We start from the raw sequence: 23,374 nt of genomic DNA on the forward strand, positions 1-23,374 counted from the left end.
GAGCTGCAGCTGGAACATTTCGGATCATAAATGTCTGATGTTAACAAACCTAAAAGGCCTCTTATTATTCCCAAATACATTGTGACAAAGTGAGAAACAAAACAAGGAGATGTATATGCGATCTGTGCCGCTTGTACTTCACAGAAGTAAAAGTGAAACTAAGGCTCATTTCCCTTTTCCCTATCTCCTGAATCTTCGCAAACTTTCATTTGAGTGGGCAGGACGTTTGTCCTGGCCTGTTATATATTATACTTATGTATAATAAGTCTGGTGATGATTTTTTTGTATTCATACAAAAAAAATCATAAATTTCATGAAATTTATGGTATGGTGGCAAGGATTAGTAGAAACGCTATTAGTAGACGCTCATGCTTGATCTGGCAACCCCTAGTCTGGGGGGAGGAGGGGAGGATACCATGCTCTACAGTATTTTGAATGTGATTGCAGTACCAGTTTTGGCCAAAATCCTACATACGGCACCTTTAAGTCCCAAGTTCAGTCAAAATCTGCATTATTGTTGTGACATCGCATCTTCATTTTATCCATGAAATCCAATAAACAGAGTAATAAATTACAGAAGCACCAGACCACTTATTAGAGGCTCTAAATAAATGCATGAGACCAACAAACCAACAACTTTCTTCACATCTCACTTAAGTAGAAAAATCTACCATTAAACTTGAAGGAAACATTGATGTTTTTATCTCAAATCATCATGAACAGGAAATCTTATAGCTGTGCAGCACATGATGTGTCCCAATACTTTTGTCCATACAGTTTATATGCAGGGTTCTAATGGTAAAAACAGTATCAGCTGATTAGAGCAGTAAAACCCAGAGTGGACATACCTGTCTGAGTTTGAGGTAGAAGGTCTCACTGAAGGTCTTGCGGCTGAAGTACCAGAAGCGTTCATTGGACGGATAAACTCTGACCAGTGTTTCCAAAAGGAAGCGAACGGGTTCCACCACCTCGGTCACAACCAGGTCCACCGCCACCGTCAGGTACACCTGTTTATCTGGACCACAACGGGTGGAAAAGAGGAAGGAAAACACAAAGTGGATGAATGTCAGACTGTTTAGACTCATGTTTTAGTAGTGGAATCAAAGTATGTTTAACCCTTTCATGCATAGTGGTCACTACAGTGGACAGTTATTCTACAGCTGTTTTAATGTATATTCATGGATTTTGTTGTTTTACTTGCATATCAACCGACACAGCGGACACTTATGCAACACCCCATACATTACAATTCATACCATTACTGTTCCTGTTCTTGCTAAACCTGATCTGCAGCAACATATTTGAGTCTAAATCAATTGCTAATTGTTATTAGACTGTAATTTAACCCTTTCATGCATAGTGGTCACTACAGTGGACAGCTATTCTACAGCTGTTCTCTTATATATTAATGAATTTTGTTGTGTTAGTTTCATATCAGACAACACAGTAGACGCTTATGTATCATCCCCATAGACGGCAATTCAAACCATTACTGTAATTTTGCTGTTCTTGATAAACCTGATCTGCAGTAACATGTTTGAGTGTAAATTAATTGCTTGTTATTAGACTGTAATTAAGAGGGTTTTTTTTTTTTTTTTTTTAAAACAAAAAGGTTTTTTTTTTTCATATTATCTCCATGAATTGAGTAGTGACTAGTATTAGAGTATGTTAAAATGTGAGAAAACATCAAATTAGGAGCATTAAAAATGTTTTTATTTCATAGTTTTCACCCACTATGTCAGTAAATACATGTTAAAGAAAGAATAAAATAAAAATGTTTCTTTGCTTCAAAAATTAAATGCATGGTGTCCAGCTGAGTGGATATTTTTGCAACTCCATGAAAAATAGGTTCATAGGAAAATTTTCAGTTGCATTGTTTTTTTCATGCCTAAAGAGAAACGAAAACACTCAGGAAAAAAATCTTTATTAAGGTCCCTATAATTCATACATGAAAGGGTTAAATTTCTTTTAAAACAAAAAAATAGTTGTTTTTTTTGTTGCGTATTATCTGATTGAGTAATAACTAGTATTATAATATGTTAAAATGTGAGGAAACATCAGATTCACAGCATTAAAAATGATTTTATTTCATAGTTGTCACACAGTATGTCAGTAAATACATGTTTCTTTGCTTCAAAAATTAAATGTATGGTGTCCAGTTGAGGGGACATTTTTGTAACTCCATGAAAAATAGTTTCATAAAGAAATTTCAATCACATTGTTTTTTTTATGCCTAAAGAGGAATAAAAACATTCAGGAAAAAAGTCTTTATTTCGGTAATCATAATTCATGCATGAAAGCGTTGAAAAAAAAAAAAGAAAAAGAAAAAAGAAAGAATGCAATGTTAGATTATAGGTTTACCTGTAGATTTAAGTAGAGTTGAGTGGAGATTTCATATTGTAGATCACATTAATTTTATATTTTATTTTAAAACAAATACTAGGCAAGTTAACTTCTCTACAATTATAAAATGTACTAGCGTTAGTGTCATGATAAATGGAAGAAATGGACAATTTTCATTTCAACGTCACATTACTAAAACCAGTTGTTAGTCACAAAGGTCCCTTATGTTTGTTTTGTATTGTACAGAAATCAAACCATAAAAATAAAGTGTCAAAAAAAAAAAAATGTACTAGCGTGTTGACCTGTGGTTCCCCACGGGTTCTAGATGTGGTCGTTTTTATGCTGTGCAGAGCTGACTTCTGGGAAAAAATGTTAGTCTGTATTTTATAAGTACTGACATAAACATTGTTTGGTAAATCGTGATATTTATAATTTAACATGTGATAGTTGATGTATTTCGATTACAACTGTTTGAAGTGTGATTGTTATTGTTTTACATATTTAGTCGGCAAGGTGGCCCGATTGTTTATCTGTTGTCATTGTTCACCTCAAAGACATCTGAAAACGTCACTCCACCCATTCACTGTTCACTCTAAGAAGGTCATGTGACACCTTAGTAACGTTATCCCATTGTTCTAAGTGTAGGCAACATGATTCTGGGCATAGCAATGTGACTGTAAGGTTATTGTATTCCAAAAACTACTAATATCGTCCCAAAATATTGGTCCTATCAACTTGCTGTTTACGCTAGTCTCTGCGTTGACCAAAAATACATAAATATGACAAACTGCAGCAGTGAGCACTTTCCGAATTTTGTGTGATCCCCGAGACACACACACACATACATAAGGAAAGGAAAGGAAAGGAAAGGAACGATACGATACGATACGATACGATACGATACGATACGATACGATACGATACGATACGATACGATAAGATAAGATAAGATAAGATAAGATAAGATAAGATAAGATAAGATAAGATAAGATAAGATAAGATAAGATAAGATAAGACAAGATAAGACAAGATAAGATAAGATAAGATAAGATAAGATAAGATAAGATAAGATAAGATAAGACAAGACAAGACAAGATGGATGATATGGGGAAAAACATTAAATCTCTTTTTTTTTCAGTGTTATGGACAAATTATCATTTTAATTGACTGTTTTGTGGTTATAAGAACAGAGGATAAAGCATGACTACATAATATTCTTTCCTCACTAAAACTGTACACTATACATGACTGAGGAAACATGTTCAGAAACATTCGAAGAAGCAAAACAGTTCCATTTTGAAGTTCCTTGTTTTTTTTATTAGCAAGAAATGTCTCCAGAGGAATAATCTCAATTTTACGATTCAGGCATTTTTCAGGGTTTTGTGAACAGGAAAAGCTTGATTAATTGAAATAATTTGATATATATATATTGCATATAATGCCAAGGCCAAATTTTAACCTAAAGCACATATAAATGTGTTAAACGTAGAACACATAAAATGGAAACTACACGTTGTTTCAGATCTCATGTTTGGAAAGTGTTTCCTTATTAGACCCAGTAACTGAAGTGGAAGCGTGCATCATTATTAATGTAACACAGCCATCAACCTCACTGGTAGATGTGGACAGATTTCTGGGTGAGCGCTGTGCTGTCTGTGTCTGTGTCTGTGTGTGTGTGTGTGTGTGTGTGTGTGTGTGTTCTTCAGGCCTTACGCTGCTCCACTTCTCTGAGGTAGACGGCTTTGACAGACCTGCCACCCACCTTCAACTCAAACTCAGATCCTTTCCACTCAGCCAAGTTGCCAAGTCGTCCAGTTCTCCGCTCATACTGGCTTTGTTGAGGTGAGCTCTCCGTTTAGCTACATTAACGGTGCTGCTGTGTATAATCTGTTATAATCTATAATCTGTAATCTGTCTACAGGGTGGGGAAGCAAAATTTACAATATTTTGAGGCAGGGATTGAAAGACAGTGTATGACCAATTAGTTTATTGAAAGTCATGAGAATTTATTTGCCACGAGAAAATTTACTTAATAGAAAATGTTTTTATTCTATGTGTCCTCCTTCTTTCTCAATAACTGCCTTCACACGCTTCCTGAAACTTGCGCAAGTGTTCCTCAAATATTCGGGTGACAACTTCTCCCATTCTTCTTTAATAGTATCTTCCAGACTTTCTGGTAATAGTTTTGCTCATCGTCATTCTCTTCTTTCCATTATAAACAGTCTTTATGGACACTCCAACTATTTTTGAAATCTCCTTTGGTGTGACGAGTGCATTCAGCAAATCACACACTCTTTGACGTTTGCTTTCCTGATTACTCATATGGGCAAAAGTTTCTGAAAAGGTATGGATAATAGTGTGAGGTATGATTATGACATCAATATATGTTTGGTTTCAAAACAATTGACGTAGTGCCTGCTGAGAAAAAACAACTAAATGTTCATTGTAAATTTTGCTTCCCCACCCTGTATAATCTGGGTTCCTGGTGCAATTCAAAGAAAATGTGAAATGGTTAGATTATGGAATCGATTTATTAATATGCCAGATAATCAAATAACCAAAAAAGTATTTGGCTGGAGTAAGAAAAGGTCCCCTTGGGCGGCACAGGTCAGATCTGTCTTTGCAGAAGCACATCTTCAATATATACAGGGTGGGGAAGCAAAATTTACAATGAACATTTAGTTGTTTTTTCTCAGCAGGCACTATGTCAATTGTTTTGAAACCAAACATATATTGATGTCATAATCATACCTAACACTATTATCCATACCTTTTCAGAAACTTTTGCCCATATGAGTAATCAGGAAAGCAAACGTCACAGAGTGTGTGATTTGCTGAATGCACTCGTCACACCAAAGGAGATTTCAAAAATAGTTGGAGTGTCCATAAAGACTGTTTATAATGGAAAGAAGAGAATGACTATGAGCAAAACTATTACCAGAAAGTCTGGAAGATACTATTAAAGAAGAATGGGAGAAGTTGTCACCCCAATATTTGAGGAACACTTGCGCAAGTTTCAGGAAGCGTGTGAAGGCAGTTATTGAGAAAGAAGGAGGACACATAGAATAAAAACATTTTCTATTATGGACATTTTCTTGTGGCAAATAAATTCTCATGACTTTCAATAAACTAATTGGTCATACACTGTCTTTCAATCCCTGCCTCAAAAATATTGTAAATTTTGCTTCCCCACCCTGTATTTCACAACAACCTTTCATGTAGTATTAATAAGATCAGAGCTAACATAATGTCTGCTTTTGAAGAAAAATGGATGAGTGGGATCTTGACTAAACCAAAGCTGCGGACATACATTCAACTAAAAAACACATAAAACAGAATTTTATGTCAGCGCAAATTTGACCAGGAACCAAAGGTCCCTAATTGCTCAGTTGCGAACAGGAATCCTTCCCTTGGCCGTAGAAACTGGGAGATTCACCCAAACCCAAGAAGAAAACAGACTCTGTGGACTGTGTGATTTGGGGGAAGTGGAAAATCAATCCCATTTTCTTTTGGATTGTCCTCTATATGATGAACTGAGAGCCCCTGTGTTTGATGATATGTGTATCTGAAATCCTGATCTGTTCTGGAGCACTGATGATGACAAGATGAAATGGTTGTTTAATTCTAATGTATATAAATTAGCATTATTTGTTTGTAAAGCCTGGAAAAAGCAGCAGATGTGTTTGTTTAAATAGGTCCGTATTTTGTTTTGTTTATATCTATTGTGCCTATTGTCTGGTGTTTGATTTTTGGTTTGTATTTTTGGTGTCTTATAAGCCCATGTAAGGGCTGGGCATGTTTTTTATGCAAGACACAAAAATAAAAACAGACAACAAAACAACAACAAACAATCTGTTCCAGCTAATGTAAATATTCCACTTTCAAAGACAATTAAATTTCGTGTACTCTCAGGGAGTCGACAGATTAAGCCGTTTCTTAAATTTACGTTGTGGTTATTGTGCTAATATTTAGAAAACTGTTACACTTGACACACTTGAAGATGAAAGTCATGTCCACAATCGAAAAATGTACAATGAGCCGGTCACTGTTTCACACGACGTGGTGGCTTTTACAAAAGAAATCAATAATCTGATTGAAACTACAGTCTGTTCTGCACAAATTACACTGGTCAACAACAAATTTATTGTTTAAGTTTTTTGAGCTGATTTAGGATCATTTTGGTGTGCTGAATCCAAAAATCACATTCATTTTGCTCAGTCAGGTCAACTTTCTGAACTATGCTACATATTGGCTTTTTAAACATTTTTGATTACATTTATGGGCATTTTCACATCATATGATCCAAAATTCTTTCATATTTCTTGCAATAAACAAGTTCTGAAGATTTTACTTTTGCCAATTTATGATTAATGTTTTTTTTAATATTACAGGTGAATGAAATGGCTTCGACTAGAAGATCTTGCAACTATTTTTATGGTTTGCAACAGTAGCCATTTTTGTGAAACACTCTGCCTTGCATATTTACTTCGATTCCCAATATGTACCTGTGAGAGACTAAAAAGGCATTCGAAAAAATAGTAGCGCGTAATTTTCGTGTCCTTTTTACCGTGTTACATGCGGAATAAATAAAAAAATTTATATCTGAAAAATAGTTTCTTTTATTTCAGTAAATATTTACTTTTTAGAACCAATTCTTAGACCCAAAGTGCTTCCAAACTTCCTTCATAACATTAGTCTAAATCTTGTTTGAATTTTTAGCCCCAGTTTCATAGAAGCACGCGCATTTATTGTAAGAAAACAACCTTACCGGGTCATTTTGGACTCACTTATGCATCTAAGGGTTAACTAGACTTAAGAGAAAGCCAGTAATGCAAGGAAAAAAAAAAAAAAAACAGAAACTAAACAGAGCCTATGAAGCTCAAAGACCTGCTGGCCCTGCTGCTTCAGTGCCTCCATGTGTGAAAACCTGCCAAGCTCTGACAAGTCTGGGTCAGAGGGCCAGGTATGAGAATATATGTTACACTGGAGAATGGATGAATGCAATTATCACATCCAAGCTCTGGTGCAAGCATTGCATAATTCCCAGATGTGACCTTGAACACCAAGTGGTCCCTCGACACATTTGTCACAACAGTATAAGGAAATAAATCCTTCCAAAGTACATTCTACATCGCCTCATTTTAATAATTGAATTAAACATGGAGAGTTTTTAGCCTGGCTCGGTTCATAGTTTATTTTGTAAAAGCTACTGTGGATACTAGAGTTGTGGAATCCTTTACTGAATATTCTGTGATAGCAGACTTAACGTAACTCACCTTTAGGCGTGTCTTCATTCAGCGGCTGGAAGGCGGCCATGTTGGGGTTCCATGTTCCTGTGATCACGTACGCTTTCCCATCAGAACTCTTCCCCATCGACTCCTATTTGAATTTAAAACAAGGCTTGAAGAACTTTAAATTGAAACTCCAACAACGCAAATTCATAGACTTTGCAACAGTCAGGGTTCCTACAAGTTAAATTTAAGACTTTTTAAGACTTTTTGAAGACTACTTAGAACAGAATTTAACGGCCATTTCACAGTCGTTCGTGTCAACCAGGTCCAGAATGATCTTTTCTCTAACCAGGCATTATTAAATTTACACTTCCCCATGTTTAGTTTTTGCTTAAATTTCCCAAAGTCAGCTTTCTCGGTGTGACTAACAGCTGCGTGTGAGTTGAACTGGATGTTCGGGGATCATTTTCTCACCACTGGACATAGGTAGTCTACACACTTATGATAACTCCACATGAACAGTAACGCAGATATTGTGCAAAACAGATGTTTCTCTCTATGTTTGTTCCTGTCATCCCTACTTTTGCATTGATATTTGATTGATATTTTGTAAAACTGACAGAGGAAAATCTAGAAAAATATCTGCATTAGTGTGGATGGAGCATGAGTATTAACCCATAAAGACCCAAACATCCACTGACGACCAAAACCATCTACTGATCTAAACTGTTTAATACCTGCTGATCCACTAATTCTATCAATACATGGAAATATTTGGTGTAAAATACAGTTTGTCATCTTTTCATGGTCATCAGATATGACCCATTTGGATGTTCAGAGGTTCAGTAGTGAACATGGAAACACCATCATCTTCTACAGCATGGATTCCCCAGTAAAACCAGTGAAGTTTAATAAATGACAGTATATAGACACATTTGGTTTATGTTCAGTTAATAATATATTTGACTGAAAATGTCACTTTTTCTTCAGTTTTCATTGTTTCTGATATAATATCCCTAAAATTTAATCTGAGCTTTTATGAATAGCTACATGATTAGTGAATTAAATATAAGAAAATACCTGATTTACAGCGAAAAATGCAAAATAAAGAAGATAATATTACAATAAATGGTGCTAAATCACTTAAGGAAGGTTAAATATAGAGAAAAACTCATTTGGAAAGTGCCAGAAAAGTAACACTGGGTCCTTATGGGTTAAATATTGGAAAATACCTGATTTTCACTGGAAAAATGCAAAATACAGAGGATAATATTATAATAAATGGTGCTAAATCATTTAAGAAATGTTAAATATAGAGAAAAAAAAAATCATTTGGGAACTACCACAAAAGTACCACTGGGTCTTTATGGGTTAAATCATGGAATGGACAGAGTAAAATTTTTGTTTTTTAAATGGGTAAGGTTATGAATTGGACATAGTTTATTTTTGATAAGTATATTACCGCTAAGAAATGACAGTTTATTTGTGTGCATTATTGTTATGAAACGGATAGTGTACTTTTGTTTTTGATATGTGTATTGTTGTAATGAAATGGACAGAGCTTATTTTTGTTTTAATATGCGCATTATTACTGCTATGAAAAGGACAGTTTATTTTGCAGTGAAATGCTGTTGTGAAGTTGACAGAGTCTATCCTTGATATGCACAGCAATTTTGTGTTTTATGCATAATCAGAAGTTAGTCTGATATGTGTAGGATTTTTGAGTTACTTAAGGAATCTGACATAGGAATTTAGGGTAGGTGAAGGATGGGGTAAAGGGGTGGGAGATTAGAAGTTAAACTTCATCCCGCTCCTTTTCGAATGTTTGACTTTCTTTGATATAATTCTTGTGTTGTTTGATTTTAATGCAATATTTGAAGTCTTCTCTCAGTTTTTGATGTAAACGTTTACCAGACCTGTGTCTTCATGTACAAATATGTTCACTTAACTCATATTCTTCCTAAAGTTTTTCACAATTTCTTTATGTTGTCTTCTGTTATTCACAACTTTCCGACACGATTTTCAAGCAAATTTTATCTTCCGTACTGCCGAACTTCAGTCTGTCAGTATTCTCTGAAATATCGTGGACCAAATCTGTGGAATAATCTAAGACCTGAACTTCAATCAACATCGACTTTATCATTGTTTAAAAAGCATCTGAAAAGGACTTTAATTCATGAAAAAATGTAAGGCTGTGGATCACTCGATTTGTATTTGATGATTTGTAATGTGGATTGCATTTTTATTGTTTTTACTTTAATTTATTATTTCAGTTATATTGGGGGTTTTTTTGTGTATTGTTCATTTCGCGGGAGGTATTCATATAAGCCTTCTTTTGGCTTCTAACCTCTCCTGCACAATTTTGTTACTTGTTTGAATGTTGTTGTTTTTTCTATTGCTGTTTTATTTTGTGCAAATAAATTAACATTAAAAAAAAAAAAAAAAAAAAAAGGAAACAAATCGATAAAATCCTGATTGTCGCTCAAAGTGATGTAAATTGTTGCTCACCATGTCTAGAAGGTGCATGTCACTGTTGCAGACCTTCTGGCCTGGGCTGAGCAGCATCCCAAAACACCTGTAAGGGAGACACAGGAGGTACAGTCGCAATCAATGATCACTGATTCCACTGCAGCGTTCCAGTCTGCACCCCCCACCCTCACCCCCACCCCCCCAGCACAGCCAGTCCCATCAGTCCTGGATGAAGGAGACTGGACTGGGAGGACAAGTCAGAGTCTCATCATGTTAGTCTATTACAACCTGTCAAATATTTCAGGTTTCCGGCTGAAGCACGGGGCAGTTTGGAAATAAATGAACCGTATCAATGTAATTTAAGTATCTTTAAATGTATCACCACTAACTATCTTGATAACCTGTGCAGCTCAGCATAACCTCGGCCCGGCGAGTCTGGGCTCCTTCGGGGTAATAAAATACCCAGATGGCCCGGCCACAGCTGGCCCCGGTCCAGCAGCCCAAACAGGAACCAGGACGAGTCGTGCTCTAACCTGATCCTTTCAAGGATAAACCTCTCACACAAAAGCAAAAACAACAATAACTTATAATGAAGCAGGATGCACGGGGTGTTTGGTGAAAGTTATTTTCAGTAACGTTGTGGGGATGGAGCTGGACTCTCTGATGGTGGCAAATGTTGTCCAAGATCTGGACGATATTAGGACAGTTCTACTCACCCACTCCATGACAGTGGTCAGTCACAGGAGCACGTTGAGTAAAAGACTGATACCACTGATAGCACACAGGAAACCATCCATCAGACTGTTTAACCCTTTCATGCATGAATTATGAGAACCTTAATCAAAAATTTTTCCTGAGTGTTTTTATTCCTCTTTAGGCATGAAAAAAACAATGCGATTGAAAAATTTCCTCTGAAAAATAAGTAAAATAAATAAATAAATAAATAAATACACTGAACAAAAATATAAATGCACGACTTTTGTTTTTGCTCCCATTTTTCATGAGCTGAACTCAAAGATCTAAAACTTTTTCTATGTACACAAAAGGCCTATTTCTCTCAAATATTGTTCATAAATTTGTCTAAATCTGTGTTAGTGAGCACTTCTCCTTTGTCCTTTGCTGAGATAATCCATCCACCTCACAGATGTGGCAGATCAAGATGCTGATTAGACAGCAGGATTATTGCACAGGTGTGACTTAGGCTGGCCACAATAAAAGGCCACTCTAAAATGTGCACTTTTACTGTATTGGGTGGTCCAGGGGGGTCAGAAAACCAGTCAGTATTTGGTGTGACCACCATTTTCCTTGCACAGTCTTCTTCATGAATTCTCTGAAACAGCTTTGGAGATGGCTTATGGTAGAAAAATGAACATTCAATTCACAGGCAAAAGCTCTGGTGGAGATTCCTGAAGTCAGCATGCCAATTGCATATTCCCTCAAAACTTGTGACATCTGTGGTATTGTGCTGTGGGATAAAACTGCACATTTTGGAGTGGCCTTTTATTGTAGCCAGCCTAAGGCACACCTGTGCAAAAATCATGCTGTCTAATCAGCATCTTGATATGCCACACCTGTGAGGTGGATGGATTATCTCAGCAAAGAAGAAGTGTTCACTAACACAAATTTAGACAGATTTGTGAACAATACTTGAGAGAAATAAACCTTGTGTGTACACAGAAAAAGTTTTAGATCTTTGAGTTCAGCTCATGAAAAATGGGAGCAAAAACAAAAGTCGTGCATTTATATTTTTGTTCAGTATAAAATAAAATAAGAATAATTTAAAAAATTCAAAAATACATAAAAAAATAATGAAAAAAAATAAAAATTTATGAACCTATTTTTCATTAAGTTGCAAAAATGTCCACTCAGCTGGACACCACACGTTTAATTTTTGATGCACAGAAACATGTATTTACTGATAAACTATGTGAAAACTATGGGGAGGACTTGTGACTCCAGGGGTTTATGCTCAGGAGAGATCTACATAATGTTCCCAATTCATGTCAGAAAAGATATGTAGTGTCTTAAAGCTTGAATAACGTGTAAAAAAAAAAAAAAAAAAAAAAAAAAAAAAAAAGCAACGAAAAGATCGACAAAATCCATGAATATACAAGAGAACAGCTATAGAATAGCTGTCCACTGTAGTGACCAGTAGGCATGAAAGGGTTAACTCCACCTTACAGTTGCGGAAAAAATTATAAGACCACCTCTTGTTTTTTTCAGTTTCTTGTTCATTTTTATGCCTGGTACAGTTAAATGCTCTAAATCACAGGTGTCAAACATGCGACCCGGAGGCCAAAACCGGCAGACCAAAGGGTCCAGTCTGGCCCGTGGGATGAATTTATGAAATGCAATAATTACACTGAAGATATTAACAATCAAGGATGTTCAAATCATTTTAGGTCGATTCAATCTAAAATGGGTCAGACCAGTAAAATACTATCAGAATAAACAATAAATAATGAAAACCACAAACTTTTTTCTTGGTTTTAGTGTAAAAAAAAAAAGTTAAATTACACAAAAATGTTGACATTTACAGACTAGCCTTTTACAAAAAATGTGGAAAAACCTGAATAAATACAAACAACCTGAAATGTCCAAATAGAAGTATATGGAATTTTAACAATATTCTGCCTGTTACTAAAGGTTTTGTGTATTTGTAAATCCACTGTGATCTGTAAGTTGTAATGCATATGTATAAATGATAAATTAAAGGCGTAATATTGCTAAAATTGCGCTTATTTTTCTTCAGAATTTTCAGGTTGCTCATATTTGTTCACGTTATGTTCAAGTACAGTTCGTAAATGTAAACATTTTCATGACAGAATTTGACTTTTTTCACTCAAAAACATAGAAAAAACTTTGGAGCTGACAATATTTATTAGTTCTTATGCTATTATTTGTATTATTTTACTGGTCCGGCCCATTTTAGATCATATTAAGCTGCATGTGGCCCCTCAACAAAATGAGTTTGACACCCCTGCTCTAAATGTGGTCTGTTTTTTGTTTGTTCTGTATACTGTAAAATTTGTATAGAAACATAAAGTATAACAAAATAAAACCTTGTCATCTGTCATCATCTTCAGCCCAAGGTCATATTTATCTCCTGTTATCACTATGGATGCTGCTTTAAAGTTTTTCTTGCACACCAAACACACAGTGTGGAAAAAATTATTAGACCACCCTTCTTTCCTTCAATATCTTGTTCATTTTAATGCCTGGTCCAACTAAAGGTACATTTGTTTGGACAAATATAATGATAACAAAAAAGATAGCTCATATTAGTTTAATTCCTGAGCTGATATCTATCCATTTTCCATGTTTTCTTGATAATAACCAAAATCACTTCAGTTCTTCCATCAATATCTCTGCCATTGTACTGACAAAAACAGTGCTTTTAGGCATTATATGTTTTCTTTTCTGTTTCTTTTAATCACATGATACATACAGGAGTTAGGACTGGACTGCATAACCATTGTTTTGGAGGACTTTTGATGGTCTAATAATTTTTTCCGTGACTGTATAACCACATCATTTTCATCAGTTTTTACACACTTATTTATGCAGATTTCTTTAATTATCATACTGATAATATATTGTCTACTACATATTGTAACAAACTGCTGTTCTAATTGTGTTAAATATGTATATTTGGTGTATATTTATATATATTAGATCAGAGTTTCTGCAGGTAATCAGCAAATCTAATTTAATGCCCTTTTTAATGCCGCTTTAAACAAATTTAATGCCCATGTCCGACTGCAGATACAGTTTGTGGATAGTTTTATGACGGTTTACCCTAGATAGGCTTTTGCTCCTGGAGGATTCTGTTGGGTTTATGTAAATTGGCTCGAGAGTCTGGTTTCGACCTGCTCGATATGTAAATTGTCATGAGATAACTGTTGTTGTGATTTGGTGCTATATAAATAAAATTTGATTGATTGATCGATTGATTGAACCAGGTTCTGAATAGTTCCTCCTCTAATCACTTCTGCTGAAACTTGCATTTTCCCATTTTTCCCACATTTGCTAATATTCCCTCCGCTCTTTCGCCACAGCATGAGCACGCTAACAGCACATTGTATTTCAAGCATCCGGTGTCGTGACTTCATGTATCGGCCATAAACAATAGTCAATTAAAGGGTTCCACCTGTCAGTCATCACACTATACTTCCGATCAAAATTATTAAATGAATAAATCGTGAATAACAACGGTTCTTTTCCCCATCAAATGTATTTAACTTTTTAATGCCTCTGAACATTGAATTTAATGTTTTTTTAATGCCATTTAAGGCCTTAATTTTCGCAAAATCTATTTAAGGGTCAAAACACGGTATTCAAAATCTCTCTGACGGGACATTTTAGAGACAATCTGACAGGTCAGTGTTGCTAAATAACCCACATTTTTACTTTCAAATTCATTTTTGCTTTAGTTGGACCATAAGGGATTATCCAAAACAAGGAGCTACTTTATATTGACATAAATGTTGGAATGGCAATCAATTAAAGTTCGCTCTCTGACGGGACATTACTGTGTTTTGACCCTTAATGACTTTTAATGCTTTTTAATGACCCGCAGAAACCCTGTAGTTTAGATTAGATTAGATTCAATTTATTGTCATTACACATGTACAAGTACAAGGTAACAAAACGCAGTTTAGCATTTTAAGCAGAAGTGCAATCAGTAAACAGTGTGCACATAAATATAGGATAGATTTTTGGGGTGCTGTATGGTTTATTATATACAGATTCATAAACATTAATATACAGTATTAATTCTACAAGTGAATAGTGTTTTTCTTTTCCTTTTTATTGTATTAATTTAATTCCTGCTACTTTTTATTATACTTGAATGTAGCAACTGTAACACACAATAATTCCCTCCTGGAATTAATAAAGTATTCTGATCCTGATCTCCAGCATCATCAGTTTTTATAGTAAAGAGTTTTCAGCTTCAGGGAGGAGGTGCCATCAAGTGGTCACCGTGTGAATTTCAGTATCACAAATGCATTACATAAGAATGCATTTCCAGTTATGGCTGTATTTATATAAAACAGCTGATGTTTGTGTGTGTGAAGTAGAAGTGAAGTGTGCAGTGAAGAGGCATTTTAGATTTTAGATCCATGAGTCTGGAGTCTTAAGGAGTGGTCATTCAGCTGCCACGGGATACAGAGCAATTACAGGACGTAATGTACCGCATCCGCACAACATCAAGTCAAGCCATCCAGCATTTCAGAGGAATTATTCATTCATTATGACTGCGGCCATTATGAAATAATTATTCATAAATTAAAGCACCGGGCTGAACGTCTCAGAGAGGATTACTTCTGAACACAATGGGGGTTTCTGCTGACACTCTAAATAAAGAAAAGGGCAGGTGCCGGCGATGGGAGGTGAGGGAGTGCAAAAGGAAGGAGCTGATGATGAAGCCTGACCTAGTTCTTCAATGATGTCCTGCTGCTACTGCATGTAAACACAGAAATGAGTGAGACGGCACGACGGACAATAGGGCGTCTATTATTCCCCATTCAGCACACTTCATTTCAGCTTCTTCTGTACTTTTTTATGACCAGTGTGTCTATATTCTGTCTATTTGGATGGTAATTTTCACAGAATCAGTCCATCCTGAAAGTTGCAGTATAACTAAATGCAACATATTTTCTCTGTGTTTTGTGTTTATACTATAAACGGCGTCACCAACTTGTTTCTGAGCTTCCATTTTAAAATTTGGTCATCGCCGTGTTGGCTTTTTGGAGCCAGAAGTTCCCATATTTCTACAAAAAGAACAGAGTTGGATGAGTGTAAGGTGTCATAGCCATCTGTGAGGGGTCATGGATGAGCTAATGCTAAACAGGAGCTTACGACTTAGTAAACTGTAGTTATTTTCTAGTCTTGTTAGTGGGACCTGGAAATGCCTTTAAACTCAAGTCCATATATGACTTCCTATCAGTGCTCAGTAGTAACTACATTGATATCTTTAACCATTTCCATGTTATAAACCATCAAAATATGGACCACTAGAAGAAAAGGCACATTTTTTATATTTCAAAACTTTGTCAAAAATTCAGAAAACATTTCTCAAAATTGTACAGAAACTTTATAGACATTGTCCCAAAGACGAACCATATAAAAATGTAAATGAATCCAACCAGTAATTTCAGAGAAGATTGTTAAAATGTAGACATTGTTGACCTTGAGTTTGACCCTACAAAGGTTGCTCAAGGTCAAAGCTCACGGACCAAAATGAAAGTCCATATATGACATCCTATCAGTGATCAATAGTAACTATATTGATATCTGTAACCATTTACATGTTATGAGCCAATTTGTCAAAAAATTTTACATCAGAATTTCTCAAAACTGTGAACAAACAAAAAATGTGAAACTAGAAGCACTCGGAGAGCGCAGACCTCCGCCAAGGCAGATCACTGGCACAAGCAACAAATTATTAAAGTTTGGTGGTGATTGGGAGTGGGGGGGCCACATGGGCCCACTGATCTGCCTTGGCGGAGGTCTGCGCTGTCTTCTCTAGAAAAGCACTCGTAGAGCACAGACCTCCGCCAAGGCAGATCAGTGGGCCCATGTGGCCCCCCCACTCCCAATCACCACCAACATTTAATCATTTGGTCCTTGTGCCAGTATCAACATTTCCTGAAATTTTCATATAAATCCATCCATAACTTTTTGAGTTATCTTGCACACAAAAAGACAGACAACCCAACGCCGACAAAAACATTATTTCCTTGGCGGAGGTAATAAATCCCACCAGTAATTTTGTTGGAGAAGATATTTGATGAAATTGTCAACGAAGTCGACAACCAGACACAGCGCCTTCACAATAACTCATGGCCTATTGGCCGGTGAGACACAAAACAGAAAATTGTTGAGATACAATCTTTCAAAACAACCTAAAAAACTGACTTTTACAAAGAGTTACTAAAATGTGCTGAGGAGTGACAGGAAACTGGAAAGAATAAGACCCAATCCTAAATCACCCCTTACCCCTACCCTCCATTTTGCACATTCACGTGAAGGATGTAGAGGTGTCCCGATTCTGGATGAGTCGAAGGGGAAGGGCTAAGGGGGGGCAGGCTGTTTGGCCCTTGAAACGGAGACGTTTCAAGACCACACTACAAATGGAGGGGTATGAGAAATCTTCCATAATTCTGTTCAAATCATTGGCAAGATGCAGGTAAATACAGCAAAAAAGTGCAGCAGTGTGATGAAAAAAAAACACACAAATGTTTGGTCCCCTCTCCTCACACACTAATGTATAATGATGAATATGTAATCAGTATCTGTTTTTGCCATGCCTGGCTTGTCCCACTGTCTTGTCTCGTCCTGTCTTTGTACACTTTGGACTATATGAGCCCTCCCTCTATGTATATGTATACAAGCAAGGAATGGATGAACATGTGAATATGAAGTTGGAGATTGTTACTTAAACATGAGCCGTCATTAAAAATAAAGTTGTCCTCCGAAGAGGGGGTGGTGGTGGCAGGTTTAGGGGAAAAAAAAAAAAAAGAAACACACAAATGTAAGTATTTTCTTCATAAACAACTGCAACGTTTGATCGACCGTTTAATGCCGTTGTGATGTGTTATAGATCATATTTCTGCAGTTTGCGGTTCATAGACGCAAAAAGATGACCAAAGCCCATGGAACAGAGACGGTTTCAACTGCTGACGGTGTGAGGAATACTTATGGGAACAAAGTTGTTGCATCTGTTTATAGCGGCATTGATGACTGCTGTTGACGGAACAGGTCTGGAAGGGTTGTCCCATTTCATAGGGGAATGTTTCAACCCCTACCCCTTGTAACTCCATTTCAAGGGGTAGTGCCAAGTACAAGGGGTAGGGGTAAGGGGGAGGGGCCAAGGGGTGAATTGGGATGGGGCTTAAGTCCATCAGGTTATGGATCCTCACTGTTTTCCAAAGGTTTTCTAGTGTAACTGACTTCTACTGTGTCCTTGCGTTAAAACCCGGAGCCATTCATCTGCTTCTTACCTCTCAATGCCGAGCTCCTTGTTGCACATCTGTTGAACTGAAACCACCACTTTCTTCTGAACGCTCTGACGCAGCTTGAAGTAGAACTTATCTCTGTCCTTGGGCACTGGACTATAAAGAGAAAGCAAACAGAGGAAGTGTTTTAGCAGAAACGCCTGATGTATTGTGTTGAGTTGATGTTCGTGTGTGTAAACATGAGTGGTATAAAGTACCTATAGTTGCCTTTGCCGTCGTCCTCTTTGATTTCCAGGGACACGGTGAAGGTGTAGAGGTCGCTGTCCGGCGGCCCAGACAGCGCCGTGTCTCTGATGTCTGCGGGCCGTGATGAACGGCGAAAAGCTGTGGAGAAACTGTAGAGGATACGGCTGACCTGGGGGACAGAGGACAAGAGTATAAATCAGACGAGGAACAAAGAAATAGAAGATGAACTGAGAGGTAAAGCACAGAATAGACCTGAAACAGCAGAAGGTTTCATTATACAAACAAAAAGGACGGTCCAAACAAGGTTATAAGGATTAATATCTACAATTAAAACAGGAAAATAGGAACTGACAAAGTGAAAATATAAAACTGAAGAAATGTGTACTGTGGATAAAGAAATAGGACAGAACAACAGTGCCCTCTGCTGGTCAATCAGTGTCATCACATATGGAACTGAAGGGAGAACTGCAACATATAGAATAGAATAGAATAGAATAGAATAGAATAGAATAGAATAGAATAGAATAGAATTTATTGTCATTGGGTATAGAGGGTGTCCCATAAGTCTCCATACATAGGAGACATAAAACATTCCATACATATATGGTTCTAACATGTATTTCTTTATATTTCTTCAGCAGTGGAGGACACACATTGAAATGTGTTCCCGACAAAATGGCAGTCATATAGAGCATATTATATAAATAAAAATGGTTTATGTCAAGAAACGTTTATTTTTCCTATGTATTGAGACTTATGGGACACCCTGTACAATGAAATTAGAAGTGCTACTCCAGTCAAACATGAATGAAAAAGATATGAATAAAGATGTGAATTAAAAAAAAATCAATAAATCAGAAAATAATAATAAATAAAAGTAGAAGAAATTAGAATATAAAATTTAACTAAAGTAAAATAAGAATAGAACTAAAGTAGAATAAAATAAAAATAGATATAAAATATAAATAAACATGATACTTTCAATATTAACAGTATCAACAGTGTGTATATCGGTTTTATCTGTTTTATCAGTTTGTTTCTGTTCTGTTTTTTTTGCTTTTTATTGTCTATACTTTTTATTGCTTCTCCTGCCCCCTGCTGTAATGCTTTTATGTTTCATGTGAAGCACTTTGAATTGTCCTGTACATGAAATGTGCTATATAAATAAACCTTCCTTGCCATTTGTTTTTCAGTATATATGGAATAAATATTGCAATCTTATTGTAAGAATAGAGGACTATTGCACGACTTACTGCACATAATGCACAATTTTACACAGTTATTTATTGCACATTACTGGAAATGATTGCATGAGGACATATTGAGGGAAGTGGCTGCACAGAACAAACACCAGAGTTTTTAGTTTTTGCAGGTAAGTGTGGTGACAGCTCTGGGGAAGAAACGGTCTCAAAATCTATTTGTCCTCTTTCTGAGGGACCTGAAGTGTCTGTACGAGGACAACAGGTCAAACAGATGGTGACCGGGCTACAATATGGCTTTGATGAAGTTGCTAGATCTATTGTGTTAATTTTTCATTAATGTGATAAAGTAAAGTGTCAATAGGGCCAATGGAAGCCAATTTATACAATCACTCCTGTATGTTTACATTCAGATTGACTGTTAGTGTTCTTATGTGTACATTAAACGCTTAAAATGCAAAGATAAAAGATCTTTTCACAAGGACATGGAACAAACAGCAAATGGGGAAAAAATTGAAAGGGTTTGGGAGCAGAAACCTCCCCAGGGAGAAATTTTGGCCTGAATTTGGTGTTAATCTATTGATGTTTTAATAACTTTGCCTTAAAAAATAAGAGAATTAGGTTTCATGTGAGTCTCACCACTGTCTATAATAAATAAATGAATAAATAAATAAATGCATACATACATGCATACATACATACAGCAGATTGAATGTCAGAAAACTTAGAAAAGAAAAAGTCTTTCACCTACTTGGGTGGTAAATTTACCTTTACATCCATTTGCTTCTCCATTTTTTTGTTTAACCTGCCGTTTTTGTTTTCAGTGTGTCTGCTAAGTACAAAATAATACATGCAGATCTCCAAAATGCATGCCTGATTATTTATCTAAATGGCCTGTTATACTTATATTTATCTCAAATCATCATGAACAGGACATCTTACAGCTGAAAAATTGATGTGTCCCAATATTTTTGTCCATATAGTTTATAAACATCAATATTTCCGTAAAGTTTAATGCGTAATTCTTTTCTTCCTCAGAGAGATGTGAAGAAAGTAGGTGGTTAGTTGTGGTAGAAAGTTATTATTTACAGTCAGAGAATGAAAAATATTTTAGAAATTTAGAGGTAGAACATTCCATAGTCATGGATAAAAAATAAAATCAATGTTGAGAGAAATTAAGTCAAAACCATCTCTGAGGCATTTTGGAAACAAAGATAAAAAATTTAACCCAAACTAACCAATGCAATGATATTTATCCAAATGTAAAACTCTATTCTGACATTAGTCATTATTGTTTTGCATCCCAGACCCCTGTTAGAAAAGAAACACCTGAATTCAACATGTCCACATACTTTTGTCCGTATAATGTGTCTGCTACATAATATCATAATAGTCTTAAGTCAACAAACAGGTTTCTAATGTAGTTGTGGTCGATACAGCCTTGACTTCACTATTATTTTTTTCACATTTGTTAGGTGCTGTGCACTATTTTTTCTAGTCTTTTTCTTCTTTTGACTTGGTTTGTTTGGTCTGTTTTTGACTGATAATTTTGGAGATATTTTGCCTAGTTGATTGCGCTTTTCTAGGTTAACTATTTTTTGTCCTTTGTGGTATTTCTTCTATTTTTTTATGTTTAAACTTAATTAGTTTGGCACCACTTGCGCTATTTAGTTGGGCACCCGTGGGTGGGGTCTCTCTCTCTCTCTGCTCCTCCTCAGCCATTCCAGCGTCCTGTGTGGAGAGTGCACGTCCTGTGTGGAGAGTGCACGTCCAGTGTGGAGCGTGCACGTCCAGGCACCCCTCCACTCCACGCAGGTTACCTGATGCCTGCTTAGTTTTTTGTTAGCCTTTTGTTAGCTTTTTCTTTTGGTTTGGCCAGGTGGATCTGGACGTCCTGTTTTGCTTTTTGTTTTCTTAGGACTTATTTTGTGGTTTGTTTTTTTATAGGATAGCGGTGCGCTGGCAGCTTCTACGGCCCTGTATAGGGTTGGTCTGTCCAGCGCTCCATCCTTATGTTTATTTTGCCGGTCCACTCTGGTCTTTTATTTTATTACTTTGGGTACGGGGTTTTAAAGGGGTTTGTTCTGATTACACTGGTCAACAACAAATTTATTGTTTAAGTTTTTTGAGCCTATTTAGGATAATTTTGGTGTGCTGAAGCCAAAAATCACATTCATTTTGCTCAATCAGGTCAATTTTCTGAACTATGCTACATATTGGCTTTTTAACATTTTTGCTTACATTTATGGGCATTTTCACATCATATGATACAAAATTCTTTCATATTTCTTGCAATAAATGAGTTCTGAAGATTTTACTTTTGCCAATTTATGATTAATGTTTTTTTTAATATTTCAGGTGAATGAAATGGCTTCGACTAGAAGATCTTGCAAAAATAAGCCTGACGTATTCTGCTACATCTGCGGTGAATACACCATTGTACCTAACAGGAATCCTGTTAGAAAATGATTTTTTTTCTCTTAAAACCTATTTTGGGTGAGAACGATATAAAAAAATCAACTGATAAAGTCACAAAAATGTAATCAATTTTGTGAGAAGATCAAATTTTTCAAAATCAAATTAGCAAAAAAACCTGACCTGATTGAGAAAAACAGATGTCATTTTTGGATTTAGCGGTGCAAAATGGTCCCAATTCAGTTGAAAAAACCTAGACAACTTGCAAAAAACATTTTTTTTATAACCCAGTGTTATTAAAACAGCTCGTTCCAACACAGAAAAGAAGCTGAAGAACGACGAAGAACAAAACAAAGAAATCTAACATTTTAAAAATGTTCTTTTGAATGATACCCTTTGACTCTGGTGTCCTTTTAAAATATGTTCCACCTTCAGGTCATAACACATTAAATCATTACAGAATAAAGAGGTGTAAAAACGGTGTTAAATTGATCTTCATAACCCTGTGTAACTCACGGCCTCTTTAATGTGGCAGGAGAAGACGTGAATCTGGAAGTCCTCCGAACTCCGGTAGCTCTCGGTGAAGGAGAAACAGTCACTTTCCACTGAACCTTCTCGTCCACGAGCACAGAACAGCACTTTGTAGATGGGAAAGGATGCGATCTCTGTACCCGTCGCCTGGTCCACGATCCTGCAAACCAGTATTTTACTTTACATGAGCGAATCCAAAACCTATAAAATATTAAGCTTACTTGGTTACACTTAATTCCACGTTAATCATTTGTTTTTTTCAGATCATTTCATGTCATTGAGTCTGACAAGATGTTACCTGTTCACATCTAATACTAGTTTAGAATGCAGTTGTTTTAATGACATAAAGCTCATCAAGGTTTTGGTCTTTTCATTCTAGTTTAGTTTTATTTAGTTTTGACTTTTTCTTTCTCTAATTCAGTTAGTTTTAATTTGTTTTTAGAGCAGGTTTGATAGTTTTTATTAGTTTTTGTTATTTTCTAAATGCTTAGTTTTAGTTTCGTCTTAGTGTTAGTTTTAGTTTCGTCATATCTTTTATCTTCTTCGCCGTCGTACAGTAGAGTGGGGACCAGAAGATGACTCTAAACAACAACGAAAACGAATGGAATTTTATCCATAATTTTTATACGTTTTAGTTAGTTTTGTCAGCACACAATACAGTTTCAGTTAGTTACGTTTTTTTTTTTTTTTTAATTTTAATCATAGTTTTTATTTATTTCCGTTAACGAAAATGTTTTTTCAATTCTAGTTTTCGTCATTTCGTTAGTTTTTGTTAACGATAATAACCTTGCATCAAACCGTACAGTAATGACAGACTCTCTTTAGAATTGGTCTTTTGAGCTTTAGATTTTAACCAGGACTTGGTAACCTTCCAGATTAATTCAGTAAGCAGCATGTCATCTGTTGCTGTTTAGTGACTTTCTATTCCATCTATATCAGGGTTTCTGCAGGTATCAGCAAATCTAATTGAATGTCCTTT

General features: G+C 35.9%; 1 protein-coding gene across 1 annotated transcript in view; it reads right to left on the reverse strand.

Moving 5' to 3' along the window:
* Nucleotides 1-23,374, reverse strand: part of LOC115417649 (rab GTPase-activating protein 1-like) — a 281,857-nt gene that overhangs the window by 223,022 nt on the left and 35,461 nt on the right. The window contains exons 5-10 of the mRNA XM_030131657.1: nt 22,381-22,555; nt 18,262-18,419; nt 18,050-18,160; nt 10,083-10,149; nt 7,620-7,722; nt 849-1,015 (exon numbers count right to left, since the gene is read on the reverse strand). Coding sequence (XP_029987517.1) covers nt 849-1,015; nt 7,620-7,722; nt 10,083-10,149; nt 18,050-18,160; nt 18,262-18,419; nt 22,381-22,555 — 781 coding nt within the window. The remainder of the gene's footprint in view (nt 1-848; nt 1,016-7,619; nt 7,723-10,082; nt 10,150-18,049; nt 18,161-18,261; nt 18,420-22,380; nt 22,556-23,374) is intronic.

This window comes from Sphaeramia orbicularis, chromosome 4 (assembly GCF_902148855.1).
Source record: "Sphaeramia orbicularis chromosome 4, fSphaOr1.1, whole genome shotgun sequence".
Taxonomy (NCBI): domain Eukaryota; kingdom Metazoa; phylum Chordata; class Actinopteri; order Kurtiformes; family Apogonidae; genus Sphaeramia; species Sphaeramia orbicularis.